At 49.0% G+C, this 27,434-nt stretch overlaps 2 protein-coding genes across 2 annotated transcripts; one reads left to right on the forward strand and one right to left on the reverse strand.

Annotated features, from left to right (window-relative positions):
* Nucleotides 1-20: 20 nt before the first annotated feature.
* On the reverse strand, nt 21-5,271 carry PIMREG (PICALM interacting mitotic regulator). Its single transcript, XM_007523132.2, has 5 exons — nt 5,180-5,271; nt 4,432-4,762; nt 2,427-2,722; nt 1,779-1,874; nt 21-1,003 (listed from the first exon to the last, which is right to left on the reverse strand). The coding sequence occupies exons 2-5, from the start codon at nt 4,723-4,725 to the stop codon at nt 970-972; spliced, it is 720 nt and encodes a 239-aa protein (XP_007523194.1). The 5' UTR covers nt 4,726-4,762; nt 5,180-5,271; the 3' UTR covers nt 21-969.
* AIPL1 (aryl hydrocarbon receptor interacting protein like 1) lies at nt 1,886-26,776 on the forward strand. Its single transcript, XM_007521217.3, has 7 exons — nt 1,886-2,099; nt 13,791-13,927; nt 15,323-15,502; nt 22,974-23,162; nt 24,559-24,735; nt 24,860-25,001; nt 26,437-26,776. The coding sequence occupies exons 2-7, from the start codon at nt 13,832-13,834 to the stop codon at nt 26,637-26,639; spliced, it is 987 nt and encodes a 328-aa protein (XP_007521279.1). The 5' UTR covers nt 1,886-2,099; nt 13,791-13,831; the 3' UTR covers nt 26,640-26,776.
* The last annotated feature ends 658 nt before the right edge of the window (nt 26,777-27,434 follow it).

Genomic DNA, 27,434 nt, shown 5'->3' on the forward strand with positions numbered 1-27,434 from the left:
GATAGGGAAGAGATGTCATATACAGAGAGACTTTATTATGTAAAAGCAGTGCTCTCTAGGAATGTCACACACTGGTTTCTTTCTAACAAGATGACAAAGCAGGTTTCTTAAATAATTTACAAAGGGCAGAAATTGCCACCGAGCAGTGCTCCTCCCTCCCTGCACACCCACAGTGCCTGTGCTGAGAGTACAAATAGGTCCTGGTAGGCCTAGGGGTGGGAGCTCCAAGAGCCTTGGCACTCACACAGGGGATGATGCCCCAAGGGCTCACTTCTGGGTACACCAAGTGCAGGATCTCCTGGTGTTTGAGCCCTGAAGGGAAGCAGAATGAACTGTCTCCCTTGTCTGAGGGCTCTCAGAGTCACATTCAGACTTCAGCAGGTGGTCACTGATGGGCACAGGACTCGGAGAGCAGGGGCTACTAAGGTCCTCAAGCTGTCTCATGTGGCACTTTTTCAGTCAGGTTTGTATTAGCAGGGCCCAGGGGCACAGCCAGCTTCCCAGGACTTCCTCCAGGAACTCAGGGAGTGGCACAGGTCTTGGGCACAAAGACAATGTCAGACACAGCTTGTTTCCTGCGAGACAGAGCTGCCTCCATGCCCCTCACTGTGCTCGAGGCAGGGAAAGTGGAGACACTATAGCCTTCCTTCACCCCAATATGGAGGTTCCTGACATGCACTAATCATCCCCCCTAATGTGAAGAGCTGGAAGCCGGCCCTAGCTGCTGAGGCTCCTGGCATGCTCAGTGATGAGGACAGCAAGGCCAGCCAGCAGGATTAGTGAGGTCAGCAGCTCTGCTTCCAAGCAAGTAGAAGACTTGCACGATGACTACTGTGCTGGTCCCATCTGCTCAGTGTGAGATTTTCCAGAAAAGATTCAGTTTTTAATATGCCTCCTGATATGCACACATGCTGATGCCTGAAGAATTAGCAGGAGGGAGAGGAGGGCATCGCCTGGAGAGCACTGTCCTCAGTGACGAAGGAGCGAAGCGGTCATGTCATCACTAGAAAGGGGAAATGGAAGCGGCATCTGGCATGGGGGCTGCAGGCTAAGGGCCCCCCACAAGACTGGGACCTGAGAGCATAGTCCACCTGACACAAGGTCAGAGCTGGCAGGGTCCTGCCCAGCTATGCAGCACAGCCTCTGTGCAAATGAACAGTGACCCCAAGCTAGGGTGGTGCTAGACCCAGGCCCTGCCGCCAGGCCCTGGTCCCCGAGCAGACAGATCAGGCTCTCCAGAGCTGTCATGGAGCTTTTCCCAGTTCTACAAGCAGGCAGGACAGAGAGGAGCCATGGAGAATGTTGGAGGAAGAGCAGATCTGTGGAACCAAGTACCCAAGACCAGAGGTCCAGAGTATGTCTAATCATCATCCTGATCTTTCTTTCTTTCTTTCTTTCTTTCTTTCTTTCTTTCTTTCTTTCTTTCTCTCTTTCTCTCTTTCTCTCTTTCTCTTTCTTTCAGATAGAGAGGTAGAGATAAAAATAAGAGACTAGGCTTGAACCTGTGCCATACACATGGCAAAGCAGCTCACTATCCAAGCGAGCTCTTTTGCCAGCTTCCAATCTAGGTCTTTTGTCCCCTCTCCCTGGTGCAGAGGAAGTGAGGAAGGTTGGCTGAAGCTGGGAGGAAGGGGTGGGCCAAAGGGGGTGGGGGGTGGGCTAGCTGGGCCTGTCTCACACAGCAGGTCAGAGCCAGAAACAGGTCTGCCTAGGAGGAAGGCATGGCTCAAGGGAGACCCTCCCAGCCATTCACTTTGAAGCAAAGACTGCCAGCTCACCTCTCCTCAGCCATGATGACCTCATCCAGCTCTTGGGACAGCTTCTGGAGATGCTGCAGTCCTGCCCCCACAGGCTCCAGATCACTGTCAGACTCACTGAACAGAAGGGAAAGCCACACCAGTGACCGAGTGGAGACCTATGGCAGGAACCCTTCCCAGCCCAGCACTAAAGCCTGGTCAGTGGACCTGGAAGCTGAATGGATGAAGTGGGAGTGTGGAATGCCTCATCCCAGACCCTCACTCCTGTACAACATGGAGAAACTGCCAGAGAAAGATCTAGGCCACAAGGCCAAAGTCAAAGATAGGTGATCTTTAACACAGGTAAGTCTGGCTGGTTCTCACTCAGAGACCAAGCCTCAATTTCCAAATGGCTTCAAGACAAACTCACTTTTGGATCTGTCAGGAAGCTTATGTGAGTGTGAAGCTGCCAAGGTTATGACTGTTACTTCATTATACAGATGGGAAAGTAGCCCCTGATGACCTCCCCAGGCCCCCAACTAGTGGGAGCATCGGGGTGGCAGAAGTGGCATCAGGGGTGGCCAGAATTGCAGTGTGACTCAGCTCAGGAATCCGGGTGGCCTGTAGGATATGCTCAGAAGTTGTGGGCAATCACTTAGTGTCTGGGGGGCAAGGCAAGAGTCCTCTTACCTGGGGGAGCAGAGGGGCTCTGTTGAGGAGTAGGGGCTCCGGAAGGCAGCCTCCCTCCTGGACCGCCGTAGAGGGTGGGCATGTGGGCCCATCAGGGCAGAGAGGCGGGAGTGCTCCCTCTCCCAGGGGCCTGAGGTTGGGCGAACAGGGGTGGCTCTGGAGACCCGGGTGCTCCTCTGGCTCAGGCTGTGAGCTGGGGGGCTACTGCCCTTCTGTATCCCCATCTTCCTCCTCCTGGCTTTCACATGGGTCTCCACCAGCCACTTGGTGCCACTCTGACAGGACTCCTGGATTCTCTGTGACAGGTAAATGCAAAAATAAGCACAAAGCCAAGGGTGAGCTGTTCATCTCCAGGTTGTGTTTCTAGCCTCTCAGCCCAGCAGCTGGCTGACAAATACTGGCAACATTTAGACTCCGGAGTGAGAGATGAGGATGATGCCACGTGACACGGACTCAATGCAGGTTCTGAACCCCTGAGTGCAATGGTCAGTCACAGAACCCCTCTGGCTTACAGCCTAAATCCAAACCCTCTTTGGGGACATGGATGGACCCAGACTTGAAAGGAAAACCCAGAGAAGGCCATCCTTAGCAAACTATCAGGGAACTTGTTTCCCTGCCTCTGGCTTCACTCACTCTAATCCAACCTTCACATTGGTCCAGATGTTGGTCCTTCTCAAGGGCACTTCTGACCATCACCCTTCTAGAGCTCTCTAATCTTTCCAGCTGGGTGATGGTTATGAGGGTTCTTTCTTAACCAGACTTTTTTTTTTTTTGCTTTGGAAGACCAGAACCCAGAGGTTAGAGAAATACTTCAGTTTCAGTTTGTTGAGCTATATAGCCAGGAGAAGGCTATCCTATTCCATTTCTCTGACCTCTGGGAGATAAATATAACTACAGGGTTCTTCCAAGTAAACACTTACAGTTCCAACACCTGTGACACCTTGCTGCCCACAGCCTTATCTGTTATCAAATACTCTCAAATCTATCATCTGAGTAGCTCTCTTAAAGTTGTTTACTCTTTTACAAGGAAATTAGGGAGTTTTTTTTTTAAACTTTTAAAAAATATTTATTTATTTTCCCTTGTTGTTTTATTGTTGTAGCTATTATTGTTGTCATCGTTGTTGGAAGGTTTTTTTCTTTTCCTCTTTCCGTCAAGTAGCTAAAAAATAAATTTTCTAATATGCTAATCAGAGTTCTGTCATGCAGTGGAGAATCATCTCCATTGTCTTCCAGGGGCTCTTGGGAAAGGTGTTTTTTTTTTTTTTTCCCTCCAGGGTTATGGCTGAGTCTCAGTGCCTGCACTATGAATCCACTGTTCCTGGTAGCCATTTTTTTCCATTTTGTTGTCATTGTTGTTGTTGGCTAGGACAGAGAGAAGTTGAGGGGGGGGGGGAAGACAGAGAGGGGGAGAAAAAGATAAATACCTGTAGACTTGCTTCACTGCTTGTGAAGCGACGGCCCTGCAGGTGAGGAGCCAGGGGGCTCGAACCATCCACTGGTCCTATGCTTTGAGCCTTGTGCTCTTAACCCAGTGTGCCGCCACCTAGAGTCCCCTCTTGGGAAAGTTGAAATACCCTCAGCACCTGGGCCCCTGCCCCACTTGGCTCTCCCACCATATCCACCAGACTAAGTCCCAACCAGTTCTTCTGTGCCTCTTGCTCGACTTTACTTGCCTCACACACTCCTCAGTTAACCCTCCCCAGAGTGAATCCCATGGAGTCATCTCCTCTGAGAAGCCTTCAACAATAAAACTTAACGTTTGGGGGTCCTGCCACCATTAGCCACGTGCTGCCCTGCAATTTCCTATCACAATACAGCTCTTATCGCCTTGCACTGGGAGGCTGTTTTCTCCGCGGCGCTGTTTCATCCACTCAATCAACTATTTGTTGATTGGTAGAAACTAGTGGGTGTAGGGGCCATGGACAAAGTCCCTGTAGTCATAAAGCTTGTAATCTTGGGGCATTAAGGAAGCCCTCTGAGAAAGGGGCATTGCCTGCATTTTTACCTGGGACATGGCACCCAAGGCGTTCCTGGCAGAGCGAGCTGCTGCCTGCAGGCCCTGCTGCTCAGGCTCTGGTTCTGGAGCTTCCAGGCGTTTCCAGGAGGGGCTCGGCCCCAGGTTGAGGCTGACGGTTCTCAGGGGGAGCCTCCTTTGCAACTGCCTGCGCAGGGAGCCCAGAGCCCCACAGGAGGCCTCGTGGGCTGCAGGCTGCAGCTCCTTGACCTCCTCCAGCTGCTTGTGGCCCTGGAGAGAGCTCCGGCGTAAGGAGGGCCCCACACTTGGCCACCGAGAGGCCATCTGCCCTGTTGAGTGAGTCCTTTCTGCTCACCAGACCCTGGGGAGGAGTTCAAAAGGCAAGTCAGTGAGGTGTCCCCTTATTCCTCCCCAGGCTCCAGAGACTCCCAAGAGGATAAAGAGGAAGAGATAGGATGGCGGGTGGTCTCTGGGGTGGCCCAGGCTGCGGGTGGGGCTCTGGGTCACTGGGTGCAAGGAAGAGGATGCTTTCTGGACGAGAGATAAACCAGGCCCAGAAGCGGGCAGAAGTGTCTCCGCAGTTGGTCCACAGCACCGAGCACCACTCGGCCTTAAGGCCACCCTGACCCTGAGCAGAGGCCCCCCACCCCATCCCAAGCCCTGATTTCTGTCTTGCAATACCCAGAGACCCCACGCATCTTAATGAGATGTCACCTCCACCCCTGCCCTGCACTCTCTAGAGCTGAAGCTCCACTCAGGGTTCCCCGCCTGCACTCACCCAACAGCCCCCAACGCTGCCGAGCCGATACCGAACTCAGCAGCAGCTCGCCCACCCCAGCCGATTTGAAACTCCGCGCGGACCCACCCTCTGGCCCTGTCCTCGTCTCTGATTGGCTCCACCCGCCGCGCCGAGGAGCCGATTGGCCTCCTGCTCTCGCGGCTGTGAGTCCTGCCCTCGGATTGGCCCGGCCGTCTCCATTCATCCCTCGGGACCCCGGCTGGGATGAGCTCTCAGCGACCCCTTTTTAGCCTCTGTACCCGCGGACCAGCCAGCTCGGCTGCAGCGGGAAGTCACCACGCCCCATACACACCCAACGTTTCCTGAACTGCAAAGCAGCTGTGCAGAGATGGGGTGCTGGCTTAGGGGACCCTCCACTTCTAGGAGATCCTGCTATTCCTTCTGACTCAGAGCTTTTGTCAGAAACAGTTCTGGGCTGGGGTCTCAGAGGTCTGGGTTCCCGGGAGGTTTTGTGCCAAAATTTCATTGTGACCCATCTCCCATTCTGAGACAAGATACTGCCAGTCTATGTTCCTCAAACTCGATACCCACACCCTAGCACCAAGAAAACCGCCCATTGTGTACGAGTGACTGCCACTTCTGGTTGAATGTCTGCATCCAAACTAGCGACACACCCACTATTTAGAAAACTCTCTGGCCTCATCTCCCTCTTTTCCGTGACCTCAATTTGCACTGGCTGCTCTCCCCACTGAGCTTCCTAGCTGCCATCCTTGTCTGCTTCATTCCATCCCCACCCCCACCCCACTCCCAAGTCCCCGCTGGATTTTGCTAACCCTCTTCTTCATCTCTGGGTGAGCCACCCTCCTCCCCCGTCGTGATAAGAATGCTTGACATGCGCAAAACACTGTGCACTGAGTCTGGTTTTCTGTTACGACCCGTGAACATTAATACACAGAATCCCAAAGCAGATGAGGTCTGGAGGCTAGAGGAGAGTGTGCGTGCATGCACCATCCGCAGAACCCAGTAGGAAGGGTGTCATCACTAGCAGCAGGAAGTCTCATTTGCCCCTGAGACTGTACTCACCAAACTGCCTCCCCCACTTTCCTTTTTTTTTTTCTTTCTTTCTTGTCGTTGCTTCCAAATAAACTCATTTTGTTAGAGAAATAACTGGTCAATATTTAATTTTTTTCTTTTTAAAATATTATTTATTCCCTTTTGTTGCCCTTGTTGTTTTATTGTTGTTGTTATTTATGTCGTCGTTGTTGGATAAGACAGAGAGAAATGGAGAGAGAAGGGGAAGACAGAGAGGAGGAGAGAAAGATAGACACCTGCAGACCTGCTTCATGGCCTGTGAACTGACCCCCCTGCAGGTGGGGAGGGGGGGCGGGGCTGAATCAGGATCCTTACTCTGGTCATTGTACTTTGCGCCACCTGCGCTTAACCTGCTACATTACCACCGACTCCCAACTGGTCACTTCTTGTCTGAGGTCAAAAGAAATCATTTAAATTGCAGTACAGCCGACTAGATAGGAGGCTTCTCTGGACATGTGCTATATTTTTATTCTTTCTGAAAAAGTTGGCCTGGGACAGTGAAGACCTGGTGATGACAGGCAAGAAGAAAGAGGAGGAGGGAAGAGAAAGAGGAGGAGAAAAACAAACAAACAACAGCAGCAGCAGCAACAACAACAACAACAAACCAGTAACAAAACAGAGACCCAGAGAATAAGATAATTGAGAAAAAGAAAAACAAGTACGCAAGCAAGCAAATAAGGAAAAAACCCAGTGTGTGAGAGTGTGTGTGTGTGTGTGTGTGTGTGTGTGTGTGTGTGTGGTTCGGCACAGGACTGGGTGCCGTGTTCATTAGGACCACTGTTCAAGGGAGGCAGCTAGCATACACACATGTATAACTGTAGCAAGTTTCCTGAACAAAGCTGGACTGTGTATAGATGTGCTTTGATATGTTATTCACTCCTCATTACACACGCACACACACACACACACACACACACACACACACACCAACTACCAACTCACTTCATCTACTCTGCTCTAGTCTGGTCACCTAGTTTCCTAAACACCAGAAATACTTACGTCCAGACCTGTTGTGTCAGTTATGTTTGGTTAGTATCATCAAGGAGCTTAGTCTGTGTCTTTTATCAATCAAATATGGGAGCAGGGGACCCATTGTGAAAACTGAGTTGCAAGTGTGGACATGATGACTCTGTGCAGGTGAAGCACTTAGAAGCAGAGTGTCTGGGACTGTCTGGTCCCTGACACATCCAGGTCCAGTGGTGACCCCAGGTCATGGGTGGGATCAGTGGAGAAGTTTATCTTTGTGGAACCCTGACCCTGTGTGTGCTAAGACCATTTCCTTTTTATCTCCCTTAAGCCTTGTAGCAACTCAAGATGTATTTGCTGTCTTTATTCCCTAGACAGAGGGCAAAAGTAAAATTCTGACAGGCGAAGTGTCTCGCCAACACTGATGCAGAGCCAAAGCTGGAGTTCAAATCTTAGAGGCCTGACTCCAAGACCTAAATGCTTCCCCTTGGATTACAAAGACTACATCCACTGCTTGGAGCAGATGAGCAAGCTGGTGAGGCAGCTGCCCTGCTGACAGATCCCCACCCCTCCCCACAGATGCCTGGCCAGGTGATGGCAGTGCAGTATCCATGGCAACAAAGGAAGGCAGAAGAAGCACTTTTTTTTTTTTTTTCTGAATAAGAAGATTTTTCTCCTTGGCTGAGCAGGGGATGGGGCTAAGGGTTGGGGGGAAGGATTGTGCAGAAGCTAACAAGCCCTCAGTTGAGGGAGGAGGCTGCAAAGCCCCCATCTCCTCCTTAAAGGAATGAAAAGTACAGAACCCTTTGAAGTGGAGGCTTGGGGGTGGGGATAGGGATGGGGTCCCAGCTTCTCCTCAGCCTTTGTGGGGAAGGAGGCTGGAAGAAGGGGAGGAACTCCCGCCCAGTTTTGCCCCAGGGACTTCCAGGCCAACAACAAAAGCCGCACCCTCTTTGACCTCTGGGAATTGCTGGAAAGAACCCAGTTAAGTCCTACAAAATGGCAAGAATGTGAAGTCTGGAAAGGGAGCTGAGGGGGTGTTGGGGAGCTCCACTTGAGCAGGGATCCAGACCAACATCTTTTACCCTGTGGTGCTGTAGTGGTGGACTAGGGGATGAAGCAAGAGGGATGGATGTTTGACATAGAGGGCCCTGCACACTCACTGTTGGGAGGCCTTCCTTGTCCCCAGACCAGCAAAAGACTTGAGGTGGAGGGCAGGGGCAGGGGTGTCGAGCAGGGGCTGCAGGGCTCCACCGTCAGCTGAGGAACTTAGGATTTATCTCAAGGGAAGTGGAAAACCTTTGCTGAATTTTGAGAGCAGAGTATATTGGCGGCCATGGAAACCCCTGGCATTAGCTCCAGCACGCCCTCCCCCGTCAAGTCACCCCCACACCTGCCAACTATTGTTTAAACCTAGCTGCTGCTGGGGGCCCTTTGGCCACGAGGCCACTGAGACAGGGGGAGACTTAGATGATATGAGATGTGATCAGCTTTTTCCTTCCCCTGCAAATCTTATTTCATTAAAAAAAAAAAATTGGTCATCACTGGAGATTCACTGCCTTTTTTGAGCAAGCTGGTGGTCATCTCTGGAGCTCCAGTCCCTTTTTTTAGGTAGAGGGAAAGAAATGGTAGTGTTGGGAGTCAGTGGTAGCGCAGCAGGTTAAGCGCACGGGGCACAAAGCGCAAGGACCGTAGTAAGGATCCCAGTTCGAGGCCCCGGCTCCCTACCTGCAGGGGAGTTACTTCACAGGCAGTGAAGCAGGTCTGCAGGAGTCTGTCTTTCCCCCCTCTGTCTTCCCTTCCTCTCTCCATTTCTCTCTGTCCTATCCAACAACAATGACATCAATAATCACTACAACGATAAAACAACAAGGACAACAAAAGGGAATAAATAAATAAATATAAAAAATTAAAAAAAAAAAGAGGAAGAAATGATAGTGCTGAAACTTCCTTCAGTGTAGTGGGAAATGGACTGGAGCGTGGCAAGGCAGTGAACAATGCACGTGAGCTATTCTGCCCATCCCACTGTGAAGGACATTCCCGAAAGAAAAGTGCAAAACTTCCAGTGTCTGTGTGTTTGCTATTTATTTATTTGGGACAGAAATTGAGAGGTAAGGGGGAGGTAGTGAGGGAAAGAGAGGGGCCCCTGTATAGCAAGGGTTCACCACTTGACAAGCTTCCCTCTCCTGCAGGCCAGGACCAAATCTCCATCCTTACCCACCTTGAATGCGCTCAGCTGGGTGTGGCCCTGCTCAGCCCCTGGCTTTTCAGTCACCTACAGCCAATCGAGGTTCAAAAATATTATGCTTGGCCTGGGAAAGACTCAGTGGCAGAGTGCAGGACTCTGAGCATGAGGTCCTGAGTTCAAGTTTTGTCACTGCATGTGCCAGAACGATGCTTTTCTGGCTTTCTATCTCTCTCTCAATAAGTCAGAAAGTATGTGTAATAGGATATTTTGAGAGACATAGACCATATAAGGGGGTGGGCAGTGGCATACCACGTTACCATGTGTGAGGCCCTGGGTTCAAGCCCTTGGTCCCCACCTTGGGGTGGGGGGGAGCCTTATGAGCAGTGCTGCAGTGCTGTGAGTCTCTCTGTCTTCTCTATCCCTCTTTATTGCAATTTATCTTAAAAACAAAACAAAACAAAACAAAAACAAGCCACTGGGAGTGGTTGATTTGTCATGCAGGCACCACGCCCTAGCAATAGCCCTGATGGAGAGAGCACCCACCTAGTCATTTAACTTCATTTACAGCATATTCTGGTAACAGCTCTTTTATTTTTAGTTATTGTCATTACTCTGTTCCTGTGCCTAGTTTCTAAAGTAATCTTGATTATATTTAAGTACCATACAGTATAGGTGTGGTTCAGGGCTGACGTAGTTTCAGTCAGTCACCAGAGGGTCTGAATGCCTCTCCTGCAGATCTGGGGGGACTACCATCCTGACAAAGCAGATAGACCCCATCTGGGTGAAAAGACAGCAAGTGCAGACTAGAACATTGCCAGGAGCCCCAGAATCAGCTCCCCCCAATCCTGCTGTGTGCCTTCCCTACTAGCCATGGCTTTTATGGTAATTTCTCTCTCTCTCTCTCTCTGTATGTCTGGGATCTTAACTCAAGTACATGCAATTTACCAGCTCTGGGGGTGAGTTTTTCATGTAGGTAGAGTTGGGGCAAGGAACTTTTTTCTTTTTCTACCATGGATGATTTGGGTATTTATTCATTTATTTATTTTTGCCTCCAGGATTATTGCTGGGGCTTGGTGTCTGCACCATGAATCCTCTGCTCCTGGAGGCCATTCTTTCCATTTTTGTTGCCCTGTTGTTGCCCTTGTTGTTTTTATTGTTATTGTTGTTATAGCTGTTGTTGTTGTTGGATAGGACAGAGAGGGGGAAAGACAGACATCTGCAGACCTGCTTCACCACTTGTGAAGCGGCCCCCCCCCCCCTGCAGGTGGGGAGCCGGAGGCTCATACTTGCACTTTGTGCCATGTGCACTTAACCCACTGCGCTATTGCCTGGCCCCCAAATCGGGTATTTATAACATCATTTGTGAATCATGCAAAATTATCAACTGAACAAATTAACACTAGGGTGGGGCAGATAAAATAATGATTATGCAGATTTCATGCCTGAGGCTCTGAAGTCTCAGGTTCAGTCCACTGCACCACTGTAAACCAGAGCTGAACAGTATTCTGGCATTAAAATCAATAATAATAACACTTAATGTTGCTATGAAAAAAGCTCCTAGATTCCTTGAATTTTGAGTCTGGCCTGCAGTTGCCTTGGCAGGGCCAGACCAAATGATTTCATAGGTGGGATATTCCTCACCCTGAAATAGAGAAAGAGAGACACATAGAGATAGAAAAAGGGTGCACACCGCAGCACCAGACCTTCATTCAAACGTGGACTGTGCACAGCAAGGCAGGTACCCTCTCTGGTGAGCTGTGGTAACTGTGTTGTACTTTATTTATTTATTTTAGTACTGTTGGCATTGAAGTTGCCATTTTTGTCCTAGGCATACAGCACATGTTAGGTGGGGCTGTGCCTGGAGAAAGGATAGGACAGAAGAGAAGAACCTTTGCATAACCCACCTCTGGTCCCTGCCTTCAGAGAGGGATGGGCCTGGGTTGAGTGTGTGTGTGTGTGTGTGTGTGTGTGTGTGTGTGTGTGTGTGTGTGTGTGTGTATGTGTGTGTGTGTGTATGTGTATGTGTGTTGGGGTGAGGGGTGGCTCTGAACATTCAGGGAAAGCCTTGGAGGGGTCTCATCTGCCCCACCTCTGCTTCTCACTGGACTGTTTCAGATTTTGCCTCTTGTTGACTCCTCATGGATTTGAGACATTCAGCGTTCTGGTTTCAGGTTTCCTGCTCACTGCTCCAGGGAGGTGTCTCAACTCTCCTGAGAAGGAGGAAGGAGAGTTTGATTCTTCTCATTCCAGTTGAGAAAAGTGGAATTAAAGATGGGAGCCTCCCCCCCCTTAAGTGACAAGATCAAGAAAGAAGGACTATCCCTTTGATCTATCTGGTTTCTGTTTCTATGTTTTCATCACTCCCAGTGGTGGTGTCCCCCAGGGAAACCTGTCCCATAGGGGAAGGGTTTAAGTTCTTAACTTACAGGACCTTGGGAAATTTAACAGATGTAAAACCTAGATATGGCCACAAGAGGGCGCGTCAAAATCTTCACATTATTGTTATTTTTAATTTTTATTAGTAGTTTAGTTTAATAATGATTAAAGAGATTATAAGATACAAGGGTATAATTACATACAGTTCCTATCACCAGAGTTCCATGTCCCATCCCCTCCACTGGAAACTTCCCTGTTCTTTATGCCTCTGGGAGTATGGATAAAAATTCTTTTTTTTTTGGGAGTCAGGCTGTAGCACAGTGGGTTAAGCGCAGGTGGCGCAAAGCACAAGCACTGGCATAAGGATCCCGGTTCAAGCCCTGACTCCCCACCTGCAGGGGGTCGCTTCACAAGCGGTGAAGCAGGTCTGCAGGTGTCTATCTTTCTCTCCCCCTCTGTTTTCCCCTCCTCTCTCCATTTCTCTCTGTCCTATCCAACAACAACGACAGCAATGATAGCTACAACAATAAAACAAGGACAACAAAAGGGAATAAATAAATAAAATAAAATAAAACACTGGGGAGGTGACTGTAAAAAAAAGTTAAAAAATTCTTTTTTTAAAATATTAATTTAATTTATTTATTCCCTTTTGTTGCCCTTGTTGTTTTATTGTAGTTATTATTGTTGTTGTCATTGTTGGATAGGACAGAGAGAAATTGAGAGAGGAGGGGAAGACAGAGAGGGGGAGAGAAAGACACCTGCAGACCTGCTTCACCACTTGTGAAGTGACTCCCCTGCAGGTGGGGAGCCAGGGCTCAAACTGGGATCCTTGCTCTAGTCCTTGCACTTTGTATCACTTGTGCTTAACCCTCTGCGCTACAGCCTGACTGCCCTGGATCAACATTCTTTGTGGGGTGCAGAAGGTGGTGTCAGACAGTGGAGGGGCCAGGCCATGGCGTACCCGGTTAGGATAGCACAAGGACCTGCTCTAGAATCCTGGTTTGAAACTTCCCTGGACAGACGACCCCACCAATATGTCAGGGAGCTCCGATTCCCCAGAGCCCCGCCCCACTAGGAAAAGAGAGAGACAGGCTGGGAGTATGGGTCAACCTGTCAACGCCCATGTTCAGCGGGGAAGCAATTACAGAAGCCAGACCTTTCACCTTCTGCACCCCACAATGATCCTGGGTCCATACTCCCAGAGGGATAAAGAATAGGAAAGCTATCAGGGGAGAGGAAGGGATATGGAGTTCTGGTGGTGGGAACTGTGTGAAGTTGTACCCCTCTTATCTTATGGTTTTGCCAGTGTTTCCTTTTTATATATATAAAAAAAGAAGAATCCTGGTTTGAGCCCCTGGCTGCCACCTACAGGGGGGACACTTTACAAGCAGAAAGCAGGTCTGCAGATGTCTGTCTATCTTTCTCCCTGACTTATCTCCTCCTCCTCTTTCAATTTCTCTCTGTCCTATGTGGATTCATAGTGCTGGCTGAGCCCCAATTACTGGGGGCAAAAAACAAAAAAGATAGTGGGTCCTTGCTGTTCTGAATAAGCTCAGCCTGGGGGTCTAGGGCACAGAAGACCTCTCATTGTCCCCAGGGGAGATGATCTTGAGGAAGATGTAGGAAAAAAATCTGAGTGGGATGGTGAAGGAGATAAGACTTGGGTCTGGGGTAAAAAGGCATGAGTCTGAGACCAGGACTAGTGTCTCCCGACGAACAGTACAAAGGGGCTTCACACCTCACTCTGTCCCTCCAGATCTCTCTCCTGCTCTCTGTCTCCCCTGTCTCCCTGCCCTCTACGGTGGGATAGAACCAAAGCCTGACTAAGCTGGCAGATGTCAGGTCGGATCTAGCTGTGATGATCGATGCACGGGAGAGAAGACTAAGAGACCAAGGTGGCCCAGGTGGCAGCCGGGGGTGGGGGGTGGGGAGCAGTTTCTGCACTGCTGGCTCTTATGCTGTCACACCCCACTGTCAGTTAAGCTGCAAATCCCCATGTCAGCAGCTTGAGTGGCCTCCTCCCTGCAGATTATTGCAGCCTGCTCAGGACACGTCCACTCCTCCGAGCCATGGATGCCGCCCTGCTCCTCAATGTGGAAGGGATCAAGAAAACTATTCTTCACGGGGGTACGGGGGACCTGCCCAACTTCATCAATGGGTCTCGAGTGAGTGGTACCCACCCGCTCTCCCCCTAGACTAGACGGGGACCCCCATAATAGCCTTCTAGTGTGCACAGGACACTACAGCCTTCCCTTCATCCAAAAAAAAAAAAAAAAAAGATAATAACAGCAGCAACAAAAACAGCCAGGCAGACCCTTCCTGGGATTGTCTGAGAAGTTCTGAATTAGAGTCCTTTCAGCAGGCATTTCTCACACTTCATTTTAAAATTTATTTTTATTGTCTTTATTAGCTAGAGAAAGTCAGAAATCGAGAGGGAAGGGGGAGATAGAGAGGAAGAGAGACAGATATCTGCAGGCCTGCTTCACCACTAGCAAAGCTTTCCCCCTGCAGGTGAGGACTGGGGGCTTGAACCTGGGTCCTTGCACATTGTAACACGTGTGCTCAACCAGGTGTGCCACCACCTGGCCCCCATTTCTCACACTTTGCAAACTAAACTTCAACTTGGAGTGGGCCGGAAACCTTTTCTGGAGTCCCGAATACTGAGTCAGAAGGAAGGGTTCTCGGAGGTGTTTGTCCAGAGGTCTTTGGTATGTTTCCTTGAGCTGATGGGGTAGTTGAATCTGTGACCTCATATCTAGGAATAACGATAAAGACAATGGTAATAATAATGACTAGAATTATTATTATTGCCACCAGGGTTATCACTGGGGTTCAGTGCCTACGCAATGACTCACCATTCCAGGGAAACATTTTCTTTTTCCATTCTTTTCTGAGACAGACAAGGAGGGGGCGGAAGAGGGAGAGAGAAAGGGAGGAACTTGTGAAGCTGTTCTACGGCGTGTGAATCTTCCCCCTTGTAGATGAGGACCAAGGATTCGAACTTAAGATGTGAACTTGCATTCTTGCTTATGCTAATATGTGAGCTTTTAGGTACTCCACTGACTAGATCCCCAGACCTAGGACTTGAGGAAGAACTTTCTTTCTTTTTTGTTTATTTTTTAATATTTATTCCCTTTTGTTGCCCTTGTTGTTTTATTGTTGTAGTTATTATTGTCATTGTTATTGATGTCGTTGTTGTTGGTGGATAGGACAGAGAGAAATAGAGAGAGGAGGGGAAGACAGAAAGTGGGAGAGAAAAACACCTTCAGACTTGCTTCACCACCTGTGAAGTGACTCCCCTGCAGGTGGGGAGCCGGGGGATGGAACCCGGATCCTTGTGCTTTGTGCCATATGCGCGCTTAACCCACTCCCAACTCCCAAGGAAGAACTTTCTAGCCATGGTGTCCTGTAGAAGGGAACGGTGAATGCAGGCTAGGTGTGATTCTTGGGGGAGTCTGAGGCACCTGATCGTGCACGGCTAGGGAGCCAGCCCCAGTTGTAGGCTTCTGCTGACCTTTGGGAAGCATGTCTAGACCATGGTCCACTCTCTTAATGGGCAGGTGACCTTTCACTTCCGGACCATGAAATGCGATGAAGATCGGACAGTGATAGATGACAGCAGGCAGGTGGGCCACCCCATGCACATCATCATCGGGAACATGTTCAAGCTGGAGGTCTGGGAAATCCTGCTGACGTCCATGCGGCTCAGCGAGGTGGCCGAGTTCTGGTGTGACACCATCGTGAGTAGGTCCTGCGGGTCCGGTCCCTGAGCTGCATTCTACGAACTCCGCCCACATCTCCCCTCCCACCCCAGCCACCAATCATCGTAGGGCTGCTGTTTCCAGAAAGTGGGGCTGAGACAAAACTCTGCAAGAGGAAGTGTTTGTCCTCATTCTCTGCCTCCCCTAAAGATGGAGAGCGAGCGAGCGAGAGAGAGAGAGAGAGAGAGAGAGAGAGACAGATTCACCTGGAGTAACAAGTCCCCATAATAATTATTTAGAGGGCTGGCATGGCTGGTGGCATGTGGGGGGCAAGGCCATGCCTGGTGGGGGGAACCTGCCCACCTAACAGCTTTCATTTGGGTACAGGGTTATGATAGATCCAGGAGACTATTGGTCACTGGTTATTTGTTTATTTATTTATTTATTTATTTATTTCCTCCTCTACTAAAATTACAACAGTCACCTTTAAGTTCCAGCCTATGTTGTTACTGGAGATCGAACCTGGGACCTTTGCTATCTCAGGCAAGAAAGACATTTTACATAACCACTACACAACCCCACCTCAGCCCAGAACATAGTGTGTGTGCATGCTTACAGGTCAGCTGCACAAGTCAGCCTGCTTATTCTGCGGCCCAGGTAGATACGGTGACAACTCACTGATCTTTAAACACTCCTCCTTCCCTCTCTTCATTCTTTCTTTCCTTCCTTCCCTCCTTTCTTCCACCCTTCCATTTCTCCCTACCTTCTTTTCTTTTTTTCCTTTTAGATTTATTTATTTATTCATGAGAGGAGAGAGAGAGAGAGAGAGAGAGAGAGAAAGAGAGAGAGAGGAGAGAGGGTGGAGGAGGAGGAAGAGGAGGGAACCAGAGTATCACTCTGGCACATGTGATGCCTATGCTTGAACTCAGGACCTCATGCTTGAGAGTTCAATGTTTTATCTACTGTACCACTTCCCAGGTCACAAGCACGCCTTTTTTTTAAAAAAAAATTATTTATTTTCCCTTTTGTTGCCCTTGTTGTAGTTATTATTGTTGTTGTTACTGATGTCTTTGTTGGATAGGACAGAGAGAAATGGAGAGAGGAGGGGAAGACAGAGAGGGGGGAAAGACAGACACCTATAGACCTGCTTCACCACCTGTGAAGCGACTCCCCTGCAGGTGGGGAGCCAGGGGCTCGAACTGGGATCCTTAAGCTGGCCCTTGTGCTTTGTGCCACGTGTGCTTAACCCGCTGCACTACCACCTGACCACAAGCAAACCTTTCTTTTCTTCTTTTTTTTTTTTTTTTTTTTAAAGATTTTATTTATTTATTAATGGGAAATGTAGGAGAGAGAAAGAACCAGACATCACTCTGGTACATACACTGCCAGTGATTGAACTCAGGACCTCATTGTTAAGAGTCCAACGCTTTATCCACTGTGCCACCTCCTGGAACACAAGCACACCTTTCTTATGGAAGCTTACAAACACAAACAAAAGTCAACACAGTTAGTTTCATGGAAGTCCTGGTCCCTATCATCCACCAAAATTGGTCTTGTCTCATCTTCCTCCTCCACCCCACCTTTTTTCTCATACTTCCTTCCCCACTTTCCCCTCTCTCCCCTCTTTCCCTCTCTCTCTCTCTCTCTCTTTGTTTTTCCAGGGCGCTGCTCAGTTATGGCTTATGTTGGTGCAGGGAATTGAACCTGGAATCTTGGAGCCTCAGGCATGAACTCCTATTGCATAATCATGATGCTATCTCCCCATCTCCGTTTTTATTTATTTGTTTGCCACCAGGATTATCAATGGGCTCCATGTCTGCATGGCTCCACTGTTCCTGTCTGCCAATTTTTCTCTCTGTATGTGCTTCACTCTTATTTTATTTGAAATATTATTTTTTTCAATTTAAATTTATTTATGTATTTATTTTGGATAGAGACAGAAATGGAGAGGGAAGGAGGAGATAGAGAAGGAGAGAGGGAGATAGACACCTGCAGCACTGTTTCACTGTTCAGGAAGCCTCCTCCTTGCAGGTGGGGGTCAGGGGCTTGAACTTGGGTCCTGGTACACTGTAACGTGTGCAGTCAACCAGGTGTGCCACCATCCAGCCCCATTTTTATTTTATCTCATTTTATTTTTAATTTTTAAAAATTTTATTTATTTATTTTCCCTTTTGTTGCCTTTGTTGTCTTTTTATTGTTGTTGTAGTTATTATTGTTGTTGTTATTGATGTCAACATTGTTGGATAGGACAGAGAGAAGTGGAGAGAGGAGGGGAAGACAGAGAGGGGGAGAGAAAGGTAGACACCTGCAGACCTGCTTCACCTCCTATGAAGTGACTCCCCTGCAGTAAAGAGCTGGGGGCTCAAACCGGGATCCTTACTCCGGTCCTTGCACTTTGTGCCACGTGCACTTAACCTGTTGTGCTACCACCCGACTCCCCTTGTTTTATTTATTTATTTATTTATTTATTTTATCAATGAGTTACTCTCCCTCTGTTTCCCTTGGGAGTGAATCTGCTAAAGGAACTGGGTGGGGCACATGTCCTGGAAGCACCCCACATTCTGACTTATTTTTTTCTGGGATTGTTTGCCATGTTCCTGGATGCCCCTACGTATTATATAAGCCATGCTGTGTGCTTTGCAGTGTACACTCCAGTCTACTTACTGCTTATGTGGTGGCAGGACTGGTTGTTGAGCTTGAATGATGCAGCCAGCACAAAGCTTGACTCTCACCTAGTGGACTCAGCAGTTGCTCAAGGTCAATGACCTGTCACTCCATCGTGGACCACTGTCCTTTCACTGTGTTTTGCAAGAACAATGTGGTAGGGACCTGATGATAAATTCTGCTCTGTCATCGACAGGTCTGGGGTGAGACCTTTCTTCCCTCCGGCTTTCTACTCCATCATGCACCAATAACACTCCTGCTGTGGGGATACAATGTAGGCCAGTGAAAAATCAAGATACAGGATGATAGAGAAGTGGCAGTTATTATTTTGAAGTAGGAGAGTAACATCTGTGTCCTGTTGGTGTGAAAGAAATTAACAGCTCTGAATCAAATAGGTTAAGGTGAGGCCACAGGGCTGCAATGCCATCTTCTGCCACTAGGGGACACCATCCACCGCTTTGTTCATATCTTCATTTTGTACTAGACCCTGGGCTAACCTGGGGTTTTTATATTTATTTTGGGTCATTGGCAAGGATTCACCTCTCTGGGATGACTTTTTTCAGACAGAGATAGATAGATGGAGAAACAGACACACAAAAAGAAAGAGAGACAGAGAGACAGAAGGAGAGTGGGAAAGACAACACAGCATTGAAGCTTCCTCCTGGCGAGGATAGAGTTCAGACCTGGGTCACATGCGTGACACAGCAGGTTACTGTCAAGTGAGTTGTCTCACTAGCCCTGTTTTTAATTTTTTTAAAACATATTTTGTAAAACTTTAATTAATTGGATAAGATAAGAGAAATTGAGAAGAAAGGGGGATAGAGAGGGAGAGAGACACGTACAGACCTGCTTTCCCCCCTTCAGGTGGGGATAGGGGACTTGGACCTGGATCCTTGAGCATAGCAACATATGTACTCAACCAGGTGCACCACCACCCTGCCCCCTGGTTTGAATTTTTCAAAGTTGTTGCATTTATTTATTTTTAAACAAACTCTTCTTCTCCTTCTCCTCCTTTTAAAAAATTTTTATTATTATTTATTTCCCTTTTGTTGCCCTTGTTGTTTTGTTGTTGTAGTTATTATTATTCTTGTTGTTGATGTCATCATTGTTGGATAGGACAGAAATGGAGAGAGGAGGGGAAGACAGAGAGGGGGAGAGAAAGATAGACACCTGCAGACCTGCTTCACCACCTGTGAAGCGACTGCAGGTGGGGAGTCAGGGGCTCGAACTGGGATCCTTATGCAGGTCCTTGCACTTTGCGCCACTTATGACTAACCTGCTGCACTACTGCCTGACCCCCACTTCCTTCTTCCTTCTGCTCCTCCTCTTCCTCCTCCTCCTTCTTCTTATTTGATAGGATAGAGAGAAATTGAGAGGGTTAGAGATAGAGAGGGTTAAGTGCACATATTACCAAGTGCAAGGACCCAGGTTCGAGCCCCAGTGATAACCCTGGTGACAATTAAAGAGAGAGAGAAAGAGAGAGAGAGGAGAGAGAGAGAAAGAGAGGCACTTATAGTACTGCTTCACTTCTCATGAAGCTTCTCTCCTTAGGCAGGGACTGCGGTCTTGAACCCAGGTCCTTGTGAAGGGTGACATATTTGCTTAACTGGGTATGCTACCACCCAGCCCCAAAGTTGTTTTACTTTTTAACAAGCCAGATACTCAAGGCATAGCTTTCTTAGTGGTTTCAGCCAGTTTAAAATGATACCTGTTGACTTTGCTGCCGTGAGGCCACTTCGGTCCTTGTTAGACGGGCTGGTCACCAAGAAGGATGTATATTTGCTAACCATGAGAGCTGAGTGCATAGAGGCTTGTCTACACATCTCTGATTGACTGAGTAATTTGTTGTTGGCAAACCCATAAGTTCCTGCTATCCTTGGAAGTAGGCTTGTTTTCTGTGGTGTGGGATTTGTTGGCAGTTCCCACGCTTCTGAGGCTAAACATTGCAAGCCTGAACTTCACCAGGGGCCAGGGACTCTGGCTGACCAGATCTGGTCTACTTGAGGGGAGACACTGGATGTTGCTCGCTCTGAGAAAGGGCCGGATCCTGTGGAGCTGAGAGCCTGAGTTCCTGAGACAATTCATGTATGTGCATAATCATGTAAACATTCAATGTTTCAATGATGACAATTAATTAAAAAAGAAGGAAAGGAAGAAAGAAGGAAGGAAAGAAAGAAAGAAAGAAAGATAAAGTCCCATAAATCGAAGAATGAAACAGCCTTAATTTGCAAGCTGAAAATGGCCTGCAACATACTACTTAGCAAACCAGGCTCTAATCCTGACTCTCCAGAGAGGAGCTGTGGTCTTGACCTCCCCCTCCCCAGGCGCACAGCCTGAGAGACCTGCCTGTGACTATGGCTGTCCTACCAGCCTACTGCAGGACAAGAAGGACCTCAAGAATGGCTCAGGGGCCCAGGAGTCTGGGAGGTAGCACAGTGGATAAAGCTCTGGATTCTCCAGCATGAAATTCTAAGTTGGATTCCTGGTATCACACATGCCAGACTAATGCTCTGGTTCTCTCTGTCCTCCTCTTTCTCTCACTAATAAAACAAACAAACAAACAAACAGGCCCAGAGCTGAGCTCTCTACTCCTCTCGCTCTCCCCCGAGGGAGTATCTGGCCTTTATCCTCTTTTCTGGAATTTCTTTCCATTCTTGGCAACCTCCCAGTGGACCTGGATGTCAGGGAGTTGGGTCATGAGTGCTAGGGAGGCAGCTGTCTAGTGGGACAATGCCTTTAGCTAAGGTCATGTCCAGGCAGCTGCCTGACCCGGGCTCCTCAGATCACAGCCGATGAGCTGGAAGGCAAGGACCTTTGGGATGAGGTTGCCATGTCCAGGCAGGGGTGTCCTTTCCTGGGGGAGCTGATCCTGAGGGCCTCTCTGCCTCTGAGCCCAGTCTTAATGCCAGAAGGATTAACTGCCATCTGGTCCTCTCTCTGACACAGAAGCCAGGGGCATTTGGGGCTAATCCTGGCTGGTGGAGGAGGTGACCTTCATCCTCAAGCTGGTGACTTGAAGGTCAAGTTAGACATTCTCCCCACCCACCACTGTGTCTCTGTATTGGGGGAAGGTGGACCAGCGCTAGTTTCCCCAACATTTAAAAAGTCCGTCACACATGATCTAAACAAAGAATTGAGGAGAGAGCATGATTTTCAGGTATTTTAAACTTTATTTGAGAAAACTGAGAACATTCACATGTTAGGCCGGGGGGGGGGGGCGAGGGGAGAGAGAAGCCCCCAGAGCTCTCTATACATACATGTTGATGGGGTGCTCACCTAGGGCTGACAGCCAGATGGAGAGAAAGAGAGAGAGAAAGCTCAAAAAACAGCTTAGTCACATGGTAACCTAAGCAGAAAGAGAGAGAGAGATGGAGAGAGCACCTCCCACTCATATCTTGATGGGAGGCCCACACAGATAGAGAGAGAAAATCGGAAAAAGAAGAGGGAGACGCCCCTGAGAGCTCCTACTTTCACGCTGACCCGCACAGACAGTGAGCGGCCACATCCACAGGTCTGCTTTTTACCACCCAAGCCCTGCCCCCACCTTTCCAAGCCACACCTGTCACCACTCCCATTTCCTGGGTGGTCCCCTCCAGGTCCCTGCTGTCCCTCAACATGTCCCTTAACTTTCTTTTATTTCCTTTCCTTTATTATTTATTTACTTGAGAGAGACAGAAAGAGACTGAGAAAGAAGGGGGAGAGAGAGGGAGCAAGAGAGAAACACCCATGGCTGCACTTCACAACTCCAAGGCTTCCTCTCTGCAGATGGGGTGGGGGACTTGCACCCAGGTCCTTGCACATGGTAACATCTGTTCTTATTCTCAACTGGGTACAACACCTTCCTACTACTGTTTCTTTCTTTTCCTTCCTTCCTTCCTTCCTTCCTTCCTTCCTTCCTTCCTTCCTTTCTTTTTTTTTTGAGTGCAGCTCAGCTCTGGTAGTGCTAGGGATTGAACCAGGTCCCCTTTTACTTTCTAACAGGATGGCTTTACCAGAGCTGCTGTGACCTGAGGTCCATCTCTGGGCCTGGTCAAGGAGAGGGGTTCTCAGAGACCCTGATTCACAGTGGATACCTGACAAGGCTGCTCCCATATCCCTCTCAGGGCCAGAGCCTTGCTTCCTGCATGGCTCTTCACCCTGCTTTCCCCTCCAGTGACAGGCTGCGTGGACTCAGGGGCCCCCAGAGAGAGAAACGTGTCAGAATTGATGACAAGCATCTGCAATGTCAGAGTCACCCCAGGAGCTGGGCTTGAATCTCAATCATGTCAGTTCCCAGCTGTGTGACCTTTACCAAGTTACTGAACCTCTCTGGGCTCTTGTTTTCTCCTCTGTAAGATGGGAATAATTGGACAGCCTCTTGTGTTGGCTCATCTTAAGGACTGAAGCAGCCTTTAGGGCTGAGTGGTGGCACACCTAGTTGAGCACACACATTACATATAGTGTGCAAGGACCTGGGTTCAAGCCCCCAGTCCCCACCTGTAGGGGTAAGCTTCACAAGCAGTGAAACAGTACAGTATTTTTTCTTTATATCTTAATTTTTGTCTCTACCCAAAATATATACATATATAAAACAACCCAAGAAAGAAAGGAAGTGAGGAAGTGAGGAAGGAAGGAAGGAAGAAAAAGGACAGGAGGAGTAGTCAAGAGATGTGGGGCAGTCAGGTGCAGTCAGCCAGTTACTAGTGTGTGTGCGATAGCAGTGTGTGTGTGTGTGTGTGTGTGTGTGTGTGTGTAGTCACAGGGAGGGATCAGGGGCCACGCTGAGAGGGGTCAGTGTGGGGACTGTCAGAGGTCCATCTGGCTCTGAGCAGACTTCCAGGCCCCACCTACCCATCCTGCTTCACAGCACACGGGGGTCTACCCCATCCTGTCACGGAGCCTGCGGCAGATGGCCGAGGGCAAGGACCCCACTGAGTGGCACGTGCACACGTGCGGACTGGCCAACATGTTCGCCTACCACACGCTGGGCTATGAGGACCTGGACGAACTGCAGAAGGAGCCGCAACCCCTGATCTTCGTGATTGAGCTGCTGCAGGTGCATCTGTAGGGCAGGGAGGCAGGAGGACAGCAGAGACCATCTGGTGTCAGTGAGCCAGGGGGTCCGGGGACATCCTTCCTCCAAGTCTTCTGTCCAAATCCACTTGGAAGCATTTTTTTTTTCTTTTGGCCACCAGAGTTACCACTGGGGCTTGGTGTCTCCCTGATGACTCTGAAGACCATTTTTTCCTCTTTTCTTTCTTTCTCTCTCTTTTTTTTTGAGAGGGTAAGAGATACAGAGAGATTGAGAGAGGGAGAGAGACACTTGCTTCACCACCCATGAAGCTTTTTCCCTACAGGTGGGAACTAGTGGCTTGAACCTGGGTCCTGAAGAATGGAAACACGTGTGCTCTGTCTGTTAGTCCGCCCACTGCCTGGTCCACTGACCCTGGAGTTGGCCCTTTTCTATTACCCTATAAATATGGGCTGTTTGGGGTGGGGTGAATAAAAATAATAGTATTTAAAAAATATTATTAATTTTTTTAAAAAAATTACCTATTTATTTATTGGTTAGAAACAGCCAGAAATTGAGAGGAAAGGGGTGATAGGGAGAAAGACAGATACCTGCAGCACTGCTTCACCATTCGTCAAACTTTCTTCCTGCAGGTGGGGACTAGGGGGCTCAAACCTGGATCCTTGTGCACTGTAACATGAGCACTCAGCCAGGTGTGCCACCACCCGGCCCCTAAAAATATCCTATTTAAAATAAATTATTTTCACATGTATTTTTTTCCCTACTGCCTTTTTGGCTTTCAAAACTCTAGAATGAAAACCTCACCTCCAGTTCCTGTGGTTTGTGTGTTCCAACCTGCCTTTATAGCAGTGCAGGAGGTTTCAAAGGAGACACCCACACCCTCTCACCCCACCCCAGAAAGCCCATATTTATAGGGTGATGGAAAAGGCCCAGCTCCAGGGTCAGGACTCAGTTTACGGTCAAAGCCAGGGCTTCTTCTGAGGGCTACATGGATGAATACAAGTAGGTAAGAGTAGTGTGTCTACAAAAGGCTTTTGCAGGCCTGTTGACCAGTCTTGTGGGTTGCATACTGCGTAAACCGCCTGGAAAGGGCTGAATCTAGACATCACCTTGTAAACGTTCACAGTGGGCTGTGTATTGCTGAATTGTCCTAGCGACATTTGTCCAGCAGGTGGCAATAAAGTGTTTTCCTTCCAATGAAATGACCTCAGAGCTACTGAGTGCAGGGTGCCTTTTCCTACTGTGCGCAAAGGTGCTGCCTTAGGATCCTTGGATCCCTGTGGCTACCTTCTGTGGTTCATCTCTGTGTGCCCAGCAATGCTGAGCTGACTTCAGTGCGGGGCACCGGGATCCACTCCACGTGTACCTGTCAGCTGGGGCCCCGGGGACTCGCCCCACTCACCTGCAGCTCTTGGGCCAGGTCGAGGCTCCGAGTGAGTACCAGAGGGAGACCTGGAACCTGAGCGCCCAGGAGAAGATGCAGGCGGCGCCCATCCTCCACGGAGAAGGAAACCGACTCTTCAAGCTGGGCCGTTATGAGGAGGCCTCCACCAAGTACCAGGAGGCGATCGTGTGCTTGCGGAACCTGCAGACCAAGGTGGAGGCTGCAGGCCACGGGGCGCAGGGGGCGCGGGGGAGCGCAGGGGGCGCCGCGAGGCGCGAGGGGCGGGGCGTGGTCAGGCTGGTCCTGAGCTGCCCACAGAGCTTTCCTCTCCTTGCAGGAGAAGCCCTGGGAGGTGCAGTGGCTGAAGCTGGAAAAGATGATCAATACTCTAATCCTCAACTACTGCCAGTGTCTGCTGAAGAAGGAGGAATACTACGAGGTGCTGGAGCACACCAGCGACATCTTGCGTCACCACCCAGGTGGGCGTGCTGCCTGGGTGGGTGAGAGCTGGGGGAGGAGGGTGTCAGTGGACCTTCACGGATTTCACTCTAACTCTGTGCAGACCTGAAGTTCCCACCTAGCAACCTGTCCCCATATCAAAGGAGATGGGTGAACGGTGCTTGGTGTGTGTGTGTATGTGTGTATGTGTGTATGTGTGTATGTGTGTCTTTTATTTTAAAATAGGATGAATCTATAAGGAGTTCATTAAAGGATAATTTTGTGAAGCAGCAGATTTACAAAGAGGCAAGTCTACTGAAAAAATATTAAGTCTATATTATTTTGATAAAGAAAAATGTGTCCATAGACATAGCGTGTATTTACATTTATATATGCATTTGCTGGTACACACATGCACACACACACATCCTTAAATCTAATTAACAGAGACAATGGTAAGAACTGGTGAGGCCAGGATGTAGCAATGTTTATGAAGAGTTCATTAGAATAATATTGACATTCAGACTCTTCCTACATGCCTGCCCTAGTCTCTGCATTTGTCACTTTACCTTGGTTCTCACACTGGTCCCTATGAGACCAGTTCTGGGATAAAGCATAAAGCTTGCACAGTTTGGGGAACCTCTCCAAGAAAAAAATATAGAGACTGGGCGATGGCATCTCCTGGAGCACACACGTTATCATGCACAAAGACCTGGTTTAAGCACCTGGTCCCCACCTGCAGGGTGGAAATTTCACCAGCGGTGAAATGGTGTCTCTCTTTATCTCTCTCCCTCTCTACTTCCCCTTCCTCTCTCAATCCTATCAACTAAAATAAGTAAACAGAAAAAAAGAAAGAACGAATGAATGACAGAACACAGGAGCTGGTGAAATGGCTCACTCAGTGCACGACTTTGATGTGTGTGACTCAGGCTCTCAGGCTCGAGCTCAGCCCCCACTGCACTGAAGGAATCTTCAGTGATGTGGTCTGTTTCTCCATCTATCTCTCTGTCTCCACCTAAAACAATAACAAACCAGGGGCTGAGTGGTAGCGCACCTGGTTGAGCATACCTGGTTGAGTGCACATGTTAAGGTATGCAAGGAACCAGGTTCAAGCCCCCAGCCCCCACCTGCAAGGGGAAAGCTTCACGAACCGTGAAGCAGGGCTGCAGGTGTCTGTCTCTCTCCCTCTCTATCTCCCCCTTTCTCTCAATTTCTGGCTTTCTCTATCAAATAAATAAAGATAAACAAAAATTTAGAAAGTTACAAACCAAGAAAAAACAGTTAAAAATATTAATTACTTACACTTTGGGAGGGGAGCAGGTACTGCCGTGGCTAAGATAGTCTCCATTATGCAGGCGAGGAACCGGGCTGGGTAGATACAGAGGTGAAAGGTCACCGTCAAGGTTAGGGGCTGGTTGAGCCCAGTGACCCCCTGGGGGCTGGGCAGTCGAGCCAGATGCCCCCATCTGGCTGCAGGCATCGGGAAGGCCTACTACGTGCGGGCCCGGGCCCACGCGGAGGTGTGGAACGAGGCGGAGGCCAAGGCGGACCTGGAGAAAGTGCTGGAGCTGGAGCCGTCCATGCGCAAGGCGGTGCACCGTGAGCTGCGGCTGCTGGAGAACCGCCTGGAGGAGAAGCGCGAGGAGGAGCGGCTGCGCTGCCGGAACATGCTGGGCTAGTGCCGGCCTGCACCCCGCCTCGCCCTGGTTCCCCGCCTTGCCAGGGAAGCTACTCCTGCGTTGCCAGTTCCGTCATCCTCTCCATCTTTTCCTCCTACAAGATACCTGCCCTGCCCTGCCCTGCACTGACCCTGACCTTGACCCTCCATGCTCCGCTCTGTTCTCCCCTGCCCTGTGTCCTCCCTCACCTGCCCTGTGCTGACCCACAGTGGCAGCTTGCAGGTAGCCTGTCTATTTCTGGTTCAGTTCACCCAGTATTTTGATGTTGGTATTTTAAATTCCAGAATTAATTTTTTTTTGAAACTAAAAGAATGCATGCTTGTAGTAAAACAACCACAAAGATACCCAATAGGCCCAGAAAAGCCAATGAATAAAAGTGACAGTTGTCACCACAACCCTCTTTAGTCTTATTTATTTATTTATTTACTTATTTTTATTACACACACTCAGAACCACACTACTACTACTGCTACTACTACTAGTACTAAACTCTGGCTTATGCTGGTGTTGGGTGGGAATTGAACCTGGAACATTGACGCCTTTCCTTAGTCTTGAGGATAAGCAGTTTTTGTTTTGTTTATTTCTGCAGAGCCAGACCTCACACATGTCCATTTTCAATGCTTTCTTGGGCACTTCCCGCCATTTAGGTAAAGACAGAGAGGCGGGGAGAGACACCACAGCGCCAGAGCTTCCTTAGGTGCCATAACACCTCCCATGTGGTACCAGGGTTTGAACCTGGGTGATAGGTCTGACAAGGCATGCCCTCTACTGGGTGTGCCGTCTCTTCAGTCCACA

This window comes from Erinaceus europaeus, chromosome 12 (assembly GCF_950295315.1).
Source record: "Erinaceus europaeus chromosome 12, mEriEur2.1, whole genome shotgun sequence".
Lineage (NCBI taxonomy): Eukaryota > Metazoa > Chordata > Mammalia > Eulipotyphla > Erinaceidae > Erinaceus > Erinaceus europaeus.

What these genes read in the sequence shown, in the direction of transcription:
- AIPL1 (XM_007521217.3), top strand. Translation starts at nt 13,832, where the DNA reads ATGGATGCCGCCCTGCTCCTCAATGTGGAAGGGATCAAGAAAACTATT. An exon ending in AGTTCTGGTGTGACACCATC is followed by an intron (nt 15,503 to 22,973) that starts GTGAGTAGGTCC and finishes CCTGCTTCACAG; the next exon opens with CACACGGGGGTCTACCCCAT. An exon ending in CATCTTGCGTCACCACCCAG is followed by an intron (nt 25,002 to 26,436) that starts GTGGGCGTGCTG and finishes ATCTGGCTGCAG; the next exon opens with GCATCGGGAAGGCCTACTAC.
- PIMREG (XM_007523132.2), bottom strand. Translation starts at nt 4,725, where the DNA reads ATGGCCTCTCGGTGGCCAAGTGTGGGGCCCTCCTTACGCCGGAGCTCT. An exon ending in CCTTGGGTGCCATGTCCCAG is followed by an intron (nt 2,723 to 4,431) that starts GTAAAAATGCAG and finishes TACCTGTCACAG; the next exon opens with AGAATCCAGGAGTCCTGTCA. An exon ending in GAGCCCCTCTGCTCCCCCAG is followed by an intron (nt 1,875 to 2,426) that starts GTAAGAGGACTC and finishes CCTTCTGTTCAG; the next exon opens with TGAGTCTGACAGTGATCTGG.